This window comes from Balaenoptera acutorostrata, chromosome 10, assembly GCF_949987535.1.
Source record: "Balaenoptera acutorostrata chromosome 10, mBalAcu1.1, whole genome shotgun sequence".
Lineage (NCBI taxonomy): Eukaryota > Metazoa > Chordata > Mammalia > Artiodactyla > Balaenopteridae > Balaenoptera > Balaenoptera acutorostrata.
The window spans coordinates 48,135,995-48,154,927 of NC_080073.1; the positions used below are offsets into that span (position 1 = coordinate 48,135,995).

Consider the following 18,933-nt stretch of genomic DNA (forward strand, 5'->3'; position numbering starts at 1 on the left):
AGTGGTATATAATAACTAACTGCCAGTAATTGGTTTTGAGTGATAGATGTTGCAAAAGTTTATAAATCTGGTTATTGAAAACAAAGGTCAACTTTTTGTTTCTCATAATGTATTTTTTCTTAAGAATATTCTTGTAATTGTGCTGTGATTTCATTCTTAATCTACAGAAGGCTATTTAAACTATAACATATAGATTTAAATAGGAGAACACATTTAAGACCAGTTTCTCCTTGAAAAAATTCAGATTTAATCAGAGGAAAAAGAAATGATTGGGATTTGAGTGGACATTTTGGGTACTCTGAAAGAGTTTTATGTAGATTTTGATACCTTCCATTGTTGGATCTAGTTTCACTTCAAGCTCTGGACTTCTCGTTTCCATGAAAAGGGAAGCCTCACTAACACTAACTGAGTAAAATCTCGTGTTCAGGACTTTCGTGTGTGTTTTGAGGTGGAGTGGGATGAGGAGAAGACACAGGAGAATAGAGAGGGGGCATAAGATAGAGAATATAAGCCTGTTGATGAGGACGTGGCTTTACTTGTTTTGAAATCTAGGAGCACAACACTAAAGTGGAGCCTCTTAAGGGAAGAGGAGGGTAGGAGATGTTGGGTTCTTAGGCGGCAGTAGGTGGGGCCAACATGAGAATAGCGTCTTGGGGATAAGTGGGTGGGGATGCCTCACTTACAACAAAGAATGGCTTCTTAGAGCTCAAAAGAAGCAAAGAAATCAAAAGGATACTTTTTTAAAAAATTTATTTTTGGCTGTGTTGGGTCTTTGTGACAGTGCGTGGGCTTCTCATTATGGTGGCTTCTTTTGTTGCAGAGCACGGGCTCTAGGCTCGTGGGCTTCCGTAGTTGTGGCACATGGCCTCAGTAGTTGTGGCTCACGGGCTCTAGAGCGCAGGCTCAGTAGTTGTGGCGCACGGGCTTAGTTGCTCCACAGCATGTGGGATCTTCCCAGAACAGGGCTTGAACCTGTGTCCCCTGCATTGGCAGGTGGATTCTTTTTTTTTTTTTTTTTTTTGGCTGCATTGGGTCTTTGTTGCTGCACGCGAGCTTTCTCTAGTTGTGGAGAGCGGGGGCTGCTCTTCATTGCAGTGTGCGGACTTCTCATTGCGGTGGCTTCTTATTGTGGAGCACGGGCTCTAGGTGCTTGGGCTTCAGTAGTTGCAGCATGCAGGGTCAGTAGTTGTGGTGCACTGGCTTAGTTAGTTGCTACGCGGCATGTGGGATCTTCCCGGACCAGGGCTTGGACCTGTGTCCCCTGCATTGGCAGGCGGATTCTTAACCACTGCGCCACCAGAGAAGCCCTAAAGGATACTTTTAATGGTGCTTCATGCAATGCTAATAAGCTACTTAAGGTAAACAAGCACATCTAACACTAAAAGGTACCCTTGTAAGAAAAGTAGGAGATATTTTCCACATTTCCAGAGTCAGGGATAAAGAAAGAGGAACTTGACTTCCCAAAGTCAAACAGCTAATGTCAGAGTTGAATCTCAGTCTAGATCCTGGTTTTTATAGTACCAAACTCACAGGTAATTTTCCATCACTGAACCTTTCCATTGTGTGAGATGCCAAAATTGTGAAAAACGGGGGGGAGGTATTTTTTTCAACTTAATGTGTGCTCATTGAAATACATTTATAAAATAAGAGTGGAAAAAATTAAAATTACATACTTTCACCAAGTACATATACTAAAGTACTTACTTTAGTATATTTATTCTAGCCTTTCTTCTCTGCTTAGCTTTTCTTTCTTCCATTAAAAAAAAAAAAAAAAAGTAACTATGGGGAATTCCCTAGAGGGCCAGTGTTTAGGTCTCCGCGCTTCCACTGCAGTGGGCCCAGGTTCAATCCCTGTTCAGGGAACTAGGATCCCACAGCTATGTGGCCAAAAAAAAAAAAAAGTAACTATGATTATTATGTTACATCTTGCTATTTGATTTAACATAAGGATTTAGCCATACTATTACAGACTTTCTATAAACATCGTTTTAATGGTTGCCTAACATTTTATTGACCTGCTCATAATTTATTGACTTGTTTCCCTTCTGTTTGTTGTTTAAATTAATGCCATTTTTTTCTTATAAATCAGCTAGTCCACTTAGTGCAATGCCTGACACATGGTATCTGCTCATGTTAGCTAGTAAAATTATTAACTCAGCAGTGAAACATGTTTGTATATAAAGCTTTTTCATCATTTTAAATTATTGCCTTAGGATTTTCAGAAGGTATGATCTTTAATTTTATTTTTAAAATTTCATTATTTTTTTTGACTAGACAATAGAAGCTTATGGTTTAAAATTCTAAAAGCACAAAAGTTAAACAGTGAAAAGCCTTCTTGCCAGCCACCCCAGATAAAAAATATTATCAGTTTCTTGTTTTCCTTCCAGAGATAGATGATTATAAACAAGGAAACGTGTTTCCCTCCTTCTTCTAAAATAGACTTTTTAAGAATAGTTTTAGGGGACTTCCCTGGTGGCACAGTGGTTAAGAATCCACCTGCCAATGTAGGGGATGCGGGTTTGAGCCCTGGTCTGGGAAGATCCCACATGCCACAGAGCAACAAAGCCCGTGCGCCACAACTACTGAGCCTGCGCTCTAGAGCCCACGAGCCACAACTACTGAGCCCACGCACCACGACTACTGAAGCCCGTGCTCCGCAACAAGAAAAGCCACCGCAACGAGAAGCCCGTGTACCACACGAAGAGTAGCCCCTGCTCGCCGCAACTAGAGAAAGCCCGCACACAGCAACAGAGATCCAACTGCAGGCAAAAATAAATAAATTTTTTTTAAAAAAAGCAGTTTTAGGTTCACAGCAAGATTGAATGGAAAGTACATGGAGTTCCCACATATGTGCAGTCTCCCCATTATCAGTGTCCTGCACCAGGGTGATACATTTGTTACAGTCCATGAACCTACACACTATGAACTGAAAATTCATAGTTCAAGTTAGGGTTAACTCTTTTTTTTTTTTTAATTGAAGTATAGTTGATTTACAATGTTGTGTTAGTTTCTGGTGTACAGCAAGGTAATTCAGATATGTATGTATATATATGTGTGTGTGTGTGTGTGTGTGTGTGTATATATATATATATATATATATATATATATATATATATATATATATATTCTTTTCCATTATGGCTTATCACAGGATATTGAATATAGTTCCCTGTGCTATACAGTAGGACCTTGTCGTTTATGCATTCTATATATAATAGTTTGCATCTGCTAGTCCCAAACTCCCAATCCATCCTTCCCCTGCACACCCCCCTGGCAACCACAAGTCTGTTCTCTATGTCTATGAGTGTTTCTGTTTCATAGATAAGTTCATTTGTGTCATATTTTAGATATCACGTATAAGTGATATCATATGGTATTTGTCTTTCTCTTTCTAACTTACTTCACTTACTGTGATAATCTCTAGGTCCATCCATTAGCTGCAAATGGCGTTATTTCTTTTTTAATGGCTGAGTAATATTCCACTGTGTGTAAATACCACATCTTTTTTTAATATTTTATTTTATTTATTTATTTTTTATACAGCAGGTTCTTATTAGTGTTTTATACATATTAGTGTATATATGTCAATCCCAATCTCCCAGTTCATCCCACCAACACCACCTCCTCCCGCCACTTTCCCCACTTGGTGTCCATATGTTTGTTCTCTACATCTGTGTTAAATACCACATCATCTTTATTCATTCATCTGTCATTGGACATTTAGGTTGTTTCCATGTCTTGGCTATTATAAACAGTTTTTCTGTGAACACAGGGGTGCATGTATCTTTTTGAATTATAGTTTTCTCTGGAATGGGATTGCTGGATCACATGGCAACTCTATGTTTAGTTTTTTGAGAAACCGCCATACTGTTCTCCATCGTGGCTGCACTAATTTACATTCCCACCAAAAGTGTAGGAGGGTTCCCTTTTCTCCAACACATTAGGGTTCTCTTAAGAGTCATGCATCCTATGGGTTTGGATAAATGTATAATGACATGTATCCACCATTACAGTATCATGCAGAATAGTTTCACTGCCCTAAAAATCCTCTGTGCTCCACCTATTCATCCCCACCTCTTCCCAAGCCCTGACAACTACTTATCTTTTTATTGTCTCCATAGTTTTGCCTTTTCCAGAATGTCATGTAGTTGGAATTGTACAGTATGCAGCCTTTTTTTTAAATTTTTATTTTATTTATTTTTTGGCTGTGTTGGGTCTTCGTTGCTGCACACAGGCTTTCTCTAGTTGTGGCGAGCCGGGGCTACTCTTCGTTGCAGTGTGTGGGCTTCTCATTGCAGTGGCTTCTCTTGTTGTGGAGCATGGGCTCTAGACGTGTGGGCTTCAGTAGTTGTGGCTTACGGGCTCTAGAGCACAGGCTCAGTAGTTGTGGCACATGGGCTTAGTTGCTCCGCGGCATGTGGGGTCTTCCCGGACCAGGGATCAAACCCATGTCCCCTGCATTGGCAGGCAGATTCTTATCCACTGTGCCACCAGGGCTTCCCTATGCAGGCTTTTTGAGTTGGTTTTTTTCACTTAGTAATATGCATTTAATTTTCTCCATGTCTTTTCATGGCTTGATAGCTCATTTCTTTTTTTTAAATATTTTTAATTAATTAATTTATGGCTACGTTGGGTTTTCGTTGCTGCACACGGGCTTTCATTGCGGCGGCTTCTTTCTTCGCGGAGCACAGGCTCCAGGTGCACAGGCTTCAGTAGTTGTGGCTCACAGGCTCGGTAGTTGTGGCTCGCGGGCTCTAGAGCGCAGGCTCGGTAGTTGTGGCACACGGGCTCAGCCGCTCCGCAGCATGTGGGATCTTCCCCGACCAGGGCTTGAACCCGTGTCCTCTGCATTGGCAGGCGGATTCTTAACCACTTCGCCACCAGGGAAGCCCGATAGCTCATTTCTTTTTAGCGCTAAATAACATTCCATTGTCTTGTTGTACCGCAGTTGATTTATCCATTCATCTACTGAAGGATACCTTGGTTGTTTCCAGACTTTGGCAATTACAGATATAGCTGCAATAAACATCTGTGTTCAGGTTTTTGTGTGGACCTAAGTTTACAAGTTCTTTGGGTACATACCAAGGGGCGCAGTTGCTGGATCACGTTTAGTTTTTTAAGAAAGTGCCAAACCGTCTTCCAAACTGGTGACCATTTTGCACTCCCACCAGTAATGAATTAGAGTTCCTGTTGCTCCACATTCTTGTTAACATTTGCTGTTGTCAGTGCTCTGGATTTTAGCCATTTTATTTTGTTTTATTTTATTTTTTTATTTTTTAATAAATTTATTTATTTATTTATTTATTTATTTATGGCTGCATTGGGTCTTCGTTTTTGCGCGCGGGCTGTCTCTAGTTGTGGTGAGCAGGGGCTACTCTTTGTTGCGGTGCGCAGGCTTCTCTTGTTGCAGAGCACGGCCTTCAGTAGTTGTGGCACACGGGCTTAGTTGCTCCGCTTTAGCCATTTTAATACGTGTGTAGTGGTAGCTTATTGTTGTTTTTATTTGTGTTTCCCTGATGACATATGAGGTGGGGCATCTTTTCTATGCGTATTTGCCATTTGTATATTTCTTTGGTGAGGTATCTGTTCAGGATGTTTCCCCATCTTTAATTGGGTGTCCAGCTTCGATTGCCCACAAGTTTACAGAGAATCTTCTCTGGGAGGTAGACAATACTGCCGCAGTTGCACCAGAGACCCAGGTTGACTTGTTGGCTCAGGGAGAGGCAAGGGCGATAGGAAAACTGACTCTGTGCTACCATCTCCTCAGGGGCCCAGGGTAGGAGGGGAAAAGTGTAGTGGTGCACAGCTGGATTGGTGTAGGGAGGAGAAGGCTGGGAAGGACTGCGAGTGTCAAGGCAGGACAGACGGTTTGTGTTCTAGGACCCCACACTGCAGATTCAGAGGATCCAGACTTTGGCGAGAATGGAGGCTGTGATGGGATGAGGAGCAAGAGAAGTTATGGCTAGACTTGGGAGAATTTGGGGAAACAGGTACACGAATACAAAGTTCAGGGTCCCATCCTGCAGCTGAGGAACTTGGGCAGCTCTCCCCCAGCAGCTCCTGGGACCAGGACTGTGCTAGCTGTTGCCAGTCTCTAAGGAAACGTTCAAATCAATGATGATAACTCAATGGTCCCTTCTGTCCCAGCTTCTGGGACCACATATGCCTAAATCACGTTAAACTTGGGGCTGCCATTAGCCTAGAATGATTGTGCGGCAATGGAGGATTCCTAACCTCAGGCCTGGACAGACGCCTTCTGTCTAGCCTTTCTCCTGTCTGAAAGACTTCATGCATAACTTGGGAGAAGCAGTAGGTTGGTGAGAGTAGATGTCAGTCAAAACTGTTTCCATAACAGTGTGAGGCTCAGAAAGCAAGAACCTCTGGAGAGACAGGGCCCAGGACTGGGGAAAGGGCCACAGAAGTGGGAGCTTGAAAACTCAGAAGATATGTGTCTTGCTTCCTGATTTGACTGCATTGCCTTGGTTATCTTGAGCCATGCAGTCAGATATGATTGCATTTTGCACTGTTTTGTGTCAAATGTAAAAATACCTTTGACCCTTACAAAGTGGCAGAGACTTCCTCAGGAGTTGCAGGACTCCTAATGAATGAAAGAAAAAATCCCATTTACTCCAATAATACCTAAAACTGCACTGTCCAATGGAGTGGCCACTAATTACATGTGGCTATTTTGTTCTGTTTCTTTTGGCTGCACCGCGTGGCTTGTGGGATCTTAGTTCCCTGACCAGGGATTGAACCTGGGCCCTCAGCAGTGAAAGCACTGAGTCCTAACCACTGGACCGCCGGGGAATTTCCTACATGTGGCTATTTAAGCTAGTTAAAATTAACAGAAGGAAAAGTTCAGTTTCTCACTCACTCTAGCCACATTTCCAGTGCTCAATGACCACGTGTGGCTAGGGGCAGCAAAGCTGTAAAACATTTCCATTATTGCGGAATATTCTTTCTTTTTAACATCCTTATTGGAGTATAATTGCTTTACATTGTTGTGTTAGTTTCTGCTGTATAACAAAGTGAATCATGTTGTGGAATATTCTATCAGACAGTGCTGGCCTTGATGTTTGGCTTTCCTAGGCAATAAACTTCAAAATATTTTTTGGACGCTGATATAGATTTGATGACCTTTTATTTTGACGAGTAAGCACATTAGATTAACCTATTTGTTATAACCATTATTTCATAAAATAAAAACCAGAGATAAGAAACCTATGATCTCAGAATAAAGGACTTCTTCAGAAGAAAGTATAAATGGGCATCTTTGCACTGACACTGACAGAGAAACCCTGGAGCCTGTATTGACATTCCTGTGCCATTGTCAGCTTCTAGGATTTGGGCCTCTGTAGTACTGCACTTGAGCCCTATCCTTGAAAAGGGCATCAGGAAGGCCCTAGGGGATCTTCTCGGCCTTTGGGAAGTGACATGCCCTTCTCAATGCATCATGTCAGGAGGTCATGATGTCAGTATGACTTATTACTGGTAATGTTACTTTGATCATTTAGATAAGGTGGCATCTGCCTGGTTTTCCACTGTAGATGACTAGTTTTCCTTTTGTAATCTCTGGTGGAGATATACTTTGAGACTATGCAAATAGTGATTTTTCAGCATATTTCTGGCCACTAATGTTGACATCGTTTGATGAATCTTTCCAACACCACTTAGGTATTTGTTTACTATGGCCTCTGTAACAAACTATCACAAACTTGGTGGCTTAAAAGAACAGAAATGTATGCTCTCAGAGTTCTAAAAGTCAGAAGTTTGAAATCAGTTTCATTAGGCTGAAGTCAGGGTGTTGGCAGGTCTGCACTCCCTCTGAAGACTTTTGGGGAGAATCTTTTGTTTCTTCCAGCTTCTGGTGGCTGTGAGCATTCTCTGCCTCTCTTCACATTGTCTCGTCTGTGTCTAATCTCTGTCTGCCTTTCTCTTACAAGGAAATGTGTGATGGCTTTTAGAGCCTCCCCAGATTATCCAGGATTCTCTCTTTGAGAGCCTTAATCACACCTGCAAAAACTTTACCACATAAGGTAACATTCACAGGTTCCAGGGATTAGGACCTATCTCTTAGGAGGCTGCCATTCAGACCACTGCAACTTATTACTGTGGAATTTTCCAATGGTGATTTTTTTTCTTTTTTAAAAAAATTTATTTATTTTATTTATTTTTATTTTTGGCTGCACTGGGTCTTTGTTCCTGTGCACGGGCTTCTCATTCCAGTGCCTTCTCTTGTTGCGGAGCATGGGCTGTAGGCGTGCAGGCTTCAGTAGTTGTGGCACGCGGGCTCAGTAGTTGTGGCTCATAGGCTCTAGAGCACAGGCTCAGTAGTTGTGGCACACTGGCTTAGTTGCTCTGCGGCATGTGGGATCTCCTTGACCAGGGCTCGAACCCATGTCCCCTGAATTGGCAGGCAGATTCTTAACCACTGCACCACCAGGGAAGTCCCCCAAATGGTGATTTTTTTTTTTCTATTTCCATCATTCCTCCTATATTTATTAATTGGGATTCTACTGCAAGGAAGACCTATCCCTTCTCCTCCACGTGTGTCCTTTTGACATGCCCCCGTTATTCTTTGAGGACCGCCTTACTTTTGGGCACAAGATGTTCCAGGCTTGTCCTTTTACTATTCCTGCCTCAGCCCTGGGATCACATTACTGGCCTATTTGTCTAGCACTGCTCATATGGTCCATTCCTGAGAAGCAAGGGGATAGTTCGTGAGGAAAAAGGACTAGCCTCTCTTCTCTGGCCCCAAACTCATTCACCTTTCTCGGCAGTTAACAGGACCCACTGTTCTTAGAAAGTAGTTTACAGAGGTGAAGCAATTTTCTTACGGCTGCTCAGCAGATGTCACCTGCCACCCTACCTTGGTCTTGGGCTTTCATCACGAGATATGCTTCCTGGCTGGTAACACTTACACTTTACATTGTTAGAAATATCACCTACAGTAAAGACTTCATCAATATGATAAGTTTCAAGATTTAAGATCTTTTAACCAGTCTTTCATGTTGTTTAAATTTTTTGTTTTATCTCCCTTATAATAGGCTTTATCAGTATTTCTCAAATTTGAGTGAGCATCAGCACCACCTGGCAGACTTGTTACCGAGAATGCTGGGCCCTACACCCGAAATTTCTGATTCTCGGGCAAGGCCTGCAAATTTGCATCCTTAGGTTTCCAGGGGTGCTGATGCTGCTTGTCCAGGATCCACACTTTGAGAACCACCGGCCTGTTAAAAAAAAAAAAATTACACACTCATTTATTCTAACTATATTTATTTTGCTCTTAATATGTTACGTACTGTTCTGGGTACTGAGGATACAGAGGTAAGACAAAGGCCCTGCCCTCAAGATTCCCACCTGTAAATGCTAAGACATACTAAAATTTAGTCATTAAAGCAGTGGGGTGTTGGTACAAGAATAGATATAGCAATGATACAGATTAGAAAAAACGCAGGCTTGTTACAAGTGAGTATACATTGAAGATAGTACTAGGAATGGCTTCGGGACTAGTTTGTATAATTTAGAGAGCCTATTTCAGGACTCACACTAGCCCACTCACATGAATCACTTTTGAGGATTCTTTACACTAGGTCTGAAAATGGCTGAAAGATAGGTGTGGCACCAAATTCATAACATGGAATCTGAAATGCCTAATTTCTGGCTGGTGAAGAATGGGATCTTGACAAGTCTCCAGTTTCGGCTGACTTGCAGTAATGAGGAAAATTATTAGGTAACATGAAAAACAGTTTAGCTTCCCTGGTCAAAGAAAATGCCAGTTAAATATAACTATTAAACACCATTTTCAAAGCATCAAATTGAATGCATCATGGATGAGGTGACGTGGGCTATTGTAGATGGTATGAATAAAATGGTAAAAACCACCTAGAAAGCAATTTGAAAGAAAGCACGAAAAGCTTTAGAAATATACAAATACTTTGATCTAGTAATTCCGCTTCCAGCAACTCATTCTAAGGAAATCATCAGAAATACACTTGGAGGTTTCTGTGCACACACATTCTACCACTGTATCATTAGGATGCATGTAACAGAAACCTGACAGAGGATTAACTAAGAGGGTGTTTATCCTCATGTATCAGGAAGTCTAAGGCTAGTACAGCAGCTCCTCCAGGCATGCCATCACGATCCAAGCTCCTCGAGTCTTTCCACTGTACCACCCAGAACAAGTGGCTGTCTTCTTCATGCCCCAAAATGGCTCTGGTACTTCTTGGTTTCATGTTTGTGCTCCAGGCAGGATGGAGACAGGACAAAGGTTCATGCTTGCCAAATCTGTCCTTTTGTATCAAAAAACCTAGTTAGCAGACTTCCACTTGTATCTTTTTTTTTTTAACCGTGTAATCAATAATAGTCACCATGTGATTCAGTAGATCCTAACTTGTATCATGGTCACCTGTATTAGATCCTTACTTGTTCAAGATCCACTTGTATCTCTTAACTTACCAGAGCTGTCACACGGCTACCCTTAGCAGGAGCTGGGGAAGTATTGGTAACTAGGCACGTGATCATCTCCCTCATCCAAAGTGAGGTTCTGCTGAAGAAGATAAAACACAGGATCTGTTTAATTACAAAATCCTCTGTAGCTATTAATGTCAGGATTTTGAATTTTACTGACCTAGAAAAATGCTCATGATACAATGTCAAGTGAGAAGCAGGACTGAGAACATACAGAATACAATCACAATTTTGTTTAGAAAAATATAATTTACATACACACACATCCCACACACAGGAAATAACAAAATGTTAGTGGTAGTTAATGTCTAGAGAGTTAGCAGTTCAGGTCAAAAGGGTATTGATGGATAGATATGTTTTATCTTACTGAATGTTTTCTGTATTTTCTAAATTTTCTCCAGTGAACGTGTATTATCTTTTTTTTTCTTTTAATGTTTTATTTTTATTTTTTGGCCACACCGTGCAGCATACAGAATCTTAGTTCCCCAACCAGGGATCGAACCTGTGCCCCCTGCAGGGGAAGCATGAGGTCTTAACCACTGGACAACCAGGGAAGTCCCTGAACTTGTATTATAATAGGAAAAAAAGATGTTATTTAAAAAAATACCCCGTATGTTCTTAAAGAAGACTAAGTCCAAAATATTTATTTATACTTATTCATTTTCATCTTCATTGTCAAAAGAAAGGAGGCTACTATTTTTGATTTGCTTTTGTGAGTTCTTTTTAACTGAATCCTGCTTATTTATTTCATCTTCTTCATTTGTCTTCTTCTTTTTTGAGCTTGCTGTTAAACCGGAATATTTTTCACCTGAGGAACGCTTGACTGGTTTTCGATACATAATTCTTCCATCAGCTGAAGCTGGTTCTTCATCTGCAGCAAAAAACAAAGTTAAAAAACTTTCTTTCTCTCGTTATTTTGACTTTATCGGAGAGTCAAACGGCAAGAAAATCTCATACGGTATTTATGGATGTCCTTGAGTCAATTCAGTCTGGTCTTCTTCACTGCCTCTAGCTATATAGCCACAAGACATGCAGTCACTTAATAAAAACTCATGTACCGAACGAAGTATTGTGTAATATTGCCAGTCCCCAATTCATTACAATCAGGCTATATTTTTAAGTATTTCGAAAAGCGATTGTTTGGAACTCCAGCATTTCCTCCTAAAGCAATGTAATAAATACTTACAAATAATGAAAAAAATACTATATAGCATACCACACTTCAGGCACTAAGTAAATACACCTCTGTTGACTAGTTTGTAAACCTAACTAGATATTTTTTTAAAAAACAGGATGTTTTTACTTAAATTTGCACTTAATCCTTATAACAGCCCAATAAAGTGGGCACAACTGTTGTCCCCATTTTACTGATGAGGTAACTGAGACTGAGAGGTGAAATAACTTGTTCAAGGTCACACATCTGGTAAGTGTTAAAGCCAAAGTCTGAACCTAGGACTGTCTCCTTCAAACATACTATACCACTGTATAAAATGACTTCATACCTAACTCATTAAGTTGGTAGAAAAACCAGCTTACTTTCAGACATACCTGCTTTGGCAGCCTTTATTTCTGTTTTAATTTTCATGACTTCTTCAACTGATAGGTCTCCCTTTTTTAAAACCACCACTTGGGGCTGTTCATCTTCTTTGTCACTGTGATCACCATCTTCACCTGGGAGCTGAAGCTGGATTCTCTAGGAAAAAACACAAACATAACATTTAAGTTGCTGACCTTGAACTAAATACAACCACTGTCTCTGTGAGAAACTAATTACTAGAGTGAGAAGGGTAACTTTATTGACTAAATGTGTTTGGCAATGAATTTTCAAGTAACTCTTAAGAATCTGACCTCACCAGAGTAGGGAAGAGGTCCACCTGCCAGTTATCCTGGGGTGCCTGTTCAAGGGAACTGGTTTCCATTTCAGCAGGACCCCAGCTTGCAGTTCCTCAGGGTAGTGCTGACTACAGCAGTTCTCTCTGCTCTTCATCAACCCTTTTCACTTACATCTCTTCTCAAAGTGTGACAAAAAATAAACACCAGCAAAGTACAGAAAACGGCAAGTAAAAGGTCCTCCTTCACCTACTGCTCATCTTTACTCCCTTCCAGTAGCTTGTTTGGTGGGTATCTTAAGTGTTATTCTAAGTGTATAAAAATATGGAGGTATAGAAGACATTTTGTATACAAACAAGACACAGAACATACTACTATATGACTCGCTTTCTTTTTTCTTTTTAAATTATGAAATTTACCAAACATAGAAAAGTACAGAAAATAACAGAGACCATGCAATGACTCTACAGGTGCAACAAATGGCAATATTTGGCTAGTTGACTGAGATTTTTTAAAAATGTCAGACATCATATAAGCCCCACTCGCCCAACTTTTTTACTCAAAAAAAATCTTTGCACAATGCCTTGAGATACATATGGCATCATCTATTTTTAAAAATCACTGCCCAGTATTTAATTATACATATGGTTATCTCATGGTTTATTTGACCAATTCTTTGTAAGTAAAAATTTTGGTTGTTTCTAGTTTTTTTCTACTATAATAAAATTTTTGCACATGTTTTTGTTCACTTTTGCAAACTTATAGATAAATTTCTCGAATGGAAATGCTAGGTTGAAAGGCATGCACACCCACCACACATTATTTAAATAGCTTGTTAGTCCACCTCTCACAGAGCCTTCCTTGTCTCCCAAACAGGGCAGCAAAGCCCTGCAGGATTTGGCCTCAGTCAATAACCACAGCTATAATCTTAAACTATAAACTATAATTATATAGTGATTTCCCATGAAACTCTTTTCTTTTTGTTAACAGATTCCTAGAATGATTATACTGCCAAAATGATTAAGAATGAAGTTGGTTTTGCAAACACAGGAACCTGGGACATCTGTCTACTGAAAAGTCTGTTGATCAAATGTGTTAGCCCGAATGACTTTAATTGGAAAGCTTCCCCCCCCCCACCCCGAGTTCTCCTAAGATAGCATTCTAAGCTGCAATCTTCAAGGTGTTAACTAGGCACACACATGATCATCACTAGGACCTGAAGCAAACTATAAAATTAGGTCCATATTCTCCTCATTGCTGAAACCATGTCCCTTTTCTCAAACCTCATCCTCTTTGCCATCGTCATTGTTTTTGGTCCTGGGGACCAGTCACTCCCTGATCATGTTATCTCTATCCAAACATGCTCCTTGTTGCCTACTGTATAGTCCATATGGCCTCACCTCTATCAGCCCCTCAATCACTTCTAAACACAGTCAGTCCATGACTCACTATCTCTACACCTTTACCCATGCTGTTCCTTCCATCTCTACCTGCTGACTTACCCATGCTCAACATTCAATCTAAATGTCCCCTCCTCCATGAAGCCTTGCCTGACGATAACCACAGTCATCTAACCAATGTAACTTGTCACCCACTACTTGGTGCCACAGGCACTGTACTAGGAAAATACAGAGGGATTAAGATACTTAGAGTGTTCGATTTAGTGGTGGAGATACCCAAGAGAGCAAGTAGTTGCCATGCAGAATGACCAGTATTGCAGATAAGATGCGGATAGAGTGAAGAGAAGAACAGAGGAGGAGTTACTGTCTGGGGGAGGCTCAAAGGGCTTCACTGAGGTGGTGACCTGTGAAGGCTGAGATGAGGCAGGCAGGAAGGTGTTAAAGAACAGGGCATTTTGGAGATCCATCTCTTTGTCCTTTCAGAGCCTGGCCCAGTGCCTGGGTTTAGCACATACTCACTGGATTAACTGCACTTAAGTCAATTTTGTGTCCCACTAAGTGACTTGAGGGGTGGGTCTTTGTGCAAGTGCTAGACACAAAGTGCTAAATAAATTCTCTATTTCTCCACACATGCCCTAAGCATAATAGTCTCTTTCTATTAAAAAAGGTAGGGCAGATTTTGATGTGAATCAGTTTGGGTAGGAGCCTGGGGGGGCTTAGAAGTTGCCTCCCACCGATACCCGTTTCTAAACTATCCAGGTGTGGCTCCTTCCTGAAGCTCCTCTTCTTCTATTGAGATCCAAGATATTCAAGATTTTTGCTTTCCGTTTTTTGTTTTTGTTTTTGTTTTGGTGACAACAAGCACAGAAGTAGATCTAGGGCATTCCTTAAGGATGTTCCAGACTCAAGGCTTAGGATATCAGGTCATTTGATCGAGTGGCCTCAGTTTCTTTACCTGGAAAATGGGACGATGCTACCACCCACACTGCTAACTACAGGTTATGGGATAAGCAAGTGAAAACGAAGAGAGAGGAAAATGATCTTTCTTAACCGTCTACCAAGGACGAGGCGCTTTACCTGCGTGAAGTCATTTTCAAGAACACAGCAGCACTGTGAAAACGACAAATGGCTTCCTGGGCGAAAGAGGCAGTAGTTGTTTGAAGATGACCAGCCTGGGGTCCGAGGACACTCGGACTAGGGGCCGGGCGCGGGTGCGAGGAGGGACCCATCAGTATCTGGCCTCCAAGTCAAGCCAGAAGCTGGAAGTGGCGGAGCGGGCCGCATTTCTGCGGTAACGGGACTGGCCCGGGCTCACCTTGGTTTCTACCGTGGGCCCTTCCTCGTAGCCGATCCGTTCCTTGAAGCGGGCCAGGAACGCCGGCTCGGCTGGCCGCACGTACGACACCTGGTTCCGCTTGCTCATAGCCGCGATAGGGAAAAACAGGATCCCCCCAGCCGCCTGCAGACTGTACAGAGGCGAAGGCGCCTACTCGTGACGTCGCGTCGGCCCCGCCCCTGACTCAAGGCCTGGCAACATGGCAGCCTCCATGCTGGCGTCAACGTCCGACCTGAGCGCCAAATTTAAATTCGCGGCCATCTTGAGTGGGCGGAATCTCCGCGAGCGGCTGGGCTGGAAGTGAGGGCAGTCGCTCCGTCGGTCTCGGGATCGAGGGGTGAGGGCACCATGCCGTCCGGTTGCAAAAGTAAGTGAGAAGCCCAGGCTTCGTGAACCAGAACCCCGTCTCCGCCCCCAAATACGAGCTTTCCTGCTGGGCGGGAAGGGCAGGAGCGGACTGAGCGGCGGGGGATGTTTGGAATCTCCCTCTGTCTCTCCAGGATAATACACTAGTGGAACAGCTCTCTTCCCTTCCGTCTATGTGTTGGGCCCACGCTACGAGCCTGGCGCAATTTTAAGCTCTGGGGCTGAGCAGAGAACCGGAACCGAGCCCTCATCCAGGCGCTTGGCGCCTAAGCGACCTGCTGGTTCTTCCCTCCTGTCTCGGTCCTGCGGTTTCGTCGCTGGCCTCTTCCCGAGTCCGGACCCGGGCTGCCTCTCTAGGTATCTTCGCCTGAGGGTCAGCCCCAGCTCTCACTACCTTCTGTGTATTTCCACAATACTGACTTTCCTGAAGGGAAGAACTTATTCTTGTTCCAAGCATGTCTTTCTCTTTTGGAGGGTCCGCTGTGGACTCTCCTTAGGTAAGGGACTTTTAAAGCACAGAATTCAGTAGTGTCTTTATATTCTCACAGTCCCTTTTTTCTTCTCAAGGAGACCCCTTCAATTTCTTCCTTTCTCTCATGGAAGGGAGCCTGTCATTTTTGCTTTTGATAAACCGTTCAATTTTACTAATTTCTTGGTCCTTTGCTGTTCCTGTATACCTGCCTCTTACATTGCCTAACCCTTTAAGGAGTCTTGGTTTTTTAAAGCTGATTTTGAGCTGATTAGATGGATCTTTGTGAATGGTATGAATGGTAACGAGGCGATGCCTATGTTAGAAGATTGAAGAAATGGTGAATTTTTGGTGTTTGAACCTTTCAATAACGTTAATGCTTTTAGCTGTCAATTGCAATTCTTTTCTGATATGTTTGTTGTTTTACTTACCTTTTAGGTCCATCATACCATTTAACACCTCATTATGCTCTCTTTTTCCATCTAAAATGTTCCTTTTCCTCCCCCATTTTCAGTATTCAGGGAACATTAGCACACAAATTGGTACGTTATTGGAGCAAAATGTTGATCGCTTTTTCTGCACAATCACAGTGTTCAGTAAATCTGGACTCAAGCAAGAGAATTGGTGTTTGTGATATTAGAGCATCTGTTTATTTAATGGAAGGTGACATATGTATGTGACTGTGTTAAAGGACTCTGTCCTGTCTGTACACATCAGGAAGTGATAGGAGGGCTTCCCTGGTGGCGCAGTGGTTAAGAATCCGCCTGCCAGTGCAGGGGACACGGGTTCGACCCCTGGTCCGGAAAGATCCCACATGCTGCAGAGCAACTAAACCTGTGCTCCACAACTACTGAGCCTGCTCTCTGGAGCCCGCGAACCACAACTACTGAGCCCATGTGCCACAACTACTGAAGCCCGCACGCCTAGAGCCCATGCTCCACAGCAAGAGAAGCCACCGCAATGAGAAGCCCGCACACCGGAACGAAGACCCAACACAGCCAAAAATTAATTAATTAATTTTTTTAAAAAGTGATGGGAGCAAGGGTATTCACAGCTCCCCTTTATGATGGTGGTGATTTCCATGGGGAACTCTCCTGCTCCTTTAAGTTTGTTAGCAAAGTTGAGGTTGATGACATCCCAGGTAAGTGCATTCCCAGCAGTCTAGAGACCGAGAACATGAAGTGGGAACACAGGGAAGGAGAGAGCCCATGCAGTGCTCCCTGCAGCTCTTACTTTTGTGCTCATGAAGGTTATTTCTTGTGACAACACTGGCACCATGGGTTGCTGACTGAAATCAGAGAAATGAGAATGTGAAATAACCCTCATGAAATTGACTGAGTTTAAGAGTCCCTTTCTGAACTTAATCATATTTGGTTAGGTGATCCATAGCTATCTGGACTGCAGAGTAACCATCTAAGGTTTGTTTGTTTGTTTGTTTTTATTGAAGTATAGTTGACTTACGATGTTTCAGGTGTACAGCAAAGTGATTCAGTTACATATATATATATTTTATTTATTTTATTTTATTTTCTGATTGTGTCATCTGCCCGCTCTAAATTCTTCTTTTTTGTTGTTTTAACTTTTAATTTTATATTGGAGTATAGCCAATTAACAATGTTGTGATAGTTTCAGGTGCAGGGCAAAGCGACTCAGCCATATATACATGTATCCATTCTCCCCCAAACTCCCCTCCCATCCAGGCTGCCACATAACATTGAACAGAGTTCCCTGTGCTATACAGTAGGTCCTTGTTGGTTATCCATTTTAAATATAGTAGTGTGTACATGTCAATCCCAAACTCCCTATCCCTTTGCCCCACCCTTCCCTCCTGGTAACCATAAATTCGTTCTCTAAGTTTGTGAGTCTGTTTCTGTTTTGTAAATGAGTTCATTTGTATCATTTCTTTTTAGATTCTGCGTATAAGTGATATCATTCTCCTTCTCTGTCTAACTTAACTTCACTCAGTATGACAATCTCTAGGTCCATCCATGTTGCTGCAAATGGCATTATTTCATTCTTTTTAATGGCTAATATTCCATTGTATATATGTACCACATCTTCTTTATCCATCTAGTTGCTTCCATGTCTTTGCTATTGTAAACAGTACTGCAATGAACACTGGGGTGCATGTATCCTTTCGGACCATGTTTTTTTCTGGATATGTGCCCAGGAGTGGGATTGCAGGGTCATATGGTAGCTCTTATTGTTGAATTGTCTATTTCTCCCTTCATTTCTTGTCATGTATTTTGGTGCTTTGTTACTAGGTGAATATATGTTTGTTACTTTTTTTTAAGTAATTTTATTTTTGGCTGTGTTGGGTCTTCGTTGCTGCATGCGGGCTTCCTCTAGTTGCGGCGAGCGGGGCCTACTCTTCATTGCGGTGTGCAGGCTTCTCATTGCAGTGGCTTCTCTTGTTGTGGACAATGGGCTCTAGGTGCGTGGGCTTCAGTAGTTGTGGCTCGCGGGCTCTAGAGTGCAGGCTCAGTAGTTGTGGCGCACGGGCTTAGTTACTCTGCAGCATGTGGGATCTTCCTGGACCAGGGCTCGAACCCGTGTCCCCTGCGTTGGCAGGTGGATTCTTAACACTGCACCACCAGAGAAGTCCCTGAGTGTATGTTTATATCTGTGTTATCTTCCTGGTAGTTTGACCCTTTTATCATTATAAAAAATGTTCTTCTTTATCTCTAGTAACTTTGTTTTAAAGTCTGTCTGAAACCTGTATAGCCACTCCTGTTTTCTTGTGATTGCTGTTTGCATGAGATAATCTTTTTTCATCCTTTTACTTTCTATATGTTTATATCTTTGAATCTAAAGTGTGTTTCCTTTAGATAGTATGTAGTTGGAGCATGGTTTTTCATCTTAGTCTGACAGTCTCTGCCTTTTGATTGGGTTGTTTAATCCATTCACATGTTGTTATTGATTTGGTTGTATTCACATCTGGCATTTTACTTTTCATTTTCTATGTGTCACATGTCTTTTATGTTTCTCTGTTCCCCCTTTACTGCTTTTTTTAAAAAAATTTTATTGGATTATAGTTGATTTACAATGTTGTGTTAGTT

The 18,933-nt window shown here is 42.0% G+C and overlaps 2 protein-coding genes across 3 annotated transcripts in view; one reads left to right on the top strand and one right to left on the bottom strand.

Annotated features, from left to right (window-relative positions):
* Positions 1–11,101: 11,101 nt before the first annotated feature.
* KIAA1143 (KIAA1143 ortholog) lies at positions 11,102–15,190 on the bottom strand. Its single transcript, XM_007193487.2, has 3 exons — positions 15,019–15,190; positions 12,022–12,166; positions 11,102–11,344 (listed from the first exon to the last, which is right to left on the bottom strand). The coding sequence occupies exons 1-3, from the start codon at positions 15,124–15,126 to the stop codon at positions 11,127–11,129; spliced, it is 471 nt and encodes a 156-aa protein (XP_007193549.2). The 5' UTR covers positions 15,127–15,190; the 3' UTR covers positions 11,102–11,126.
* Positions 15,191–15,308: 118 nt separating this feature from the next.
* The window catches only part of KIF15 (kinesin family member 15), a 78,512-nt gene continuing 74,887 nt past the window's right edge, over positions 15,309–18,933 (top strand). For both annotated transcript variants that reach the window (XM_057555447.1, XM_057555448.1), the window contains exon 1: positions 15,309–15,406. In XM_057555447.1, the coding sequence (XP_057411430.1) occupies positions 15,388–15,406 (19 nt within the window). In that variant the 5' untranslated portion in view covers positions 15,309–15,387. The remainder of the gene's footprint in view (positions 15,407–18,933) is intronic.

Coding starts and splice junctions, on each gene's coding strand:
- KIAA1143 (XM_007193487.2), bottom strand. CDS start 15,126: ATGAGCAAGCGGAACCAGGTGTCGTACGTGCGGCCAGCCGAGCCGGCG. Junction 12,167..15,018: donor GGCCCACGGTAGAAACCAAG/GTGAGCCCGGGC, acceptor GTTTTTTCCTAG/AGAATCCAGCTTCAGCTCCC. Junction 11,345..12,021: donor AATAAAGGCTGCCAAAGCAG/GTATGTCTGAAA, acceptor TTTTTGCTGCAG/ATGAAGAACCAGCTTCAGCT.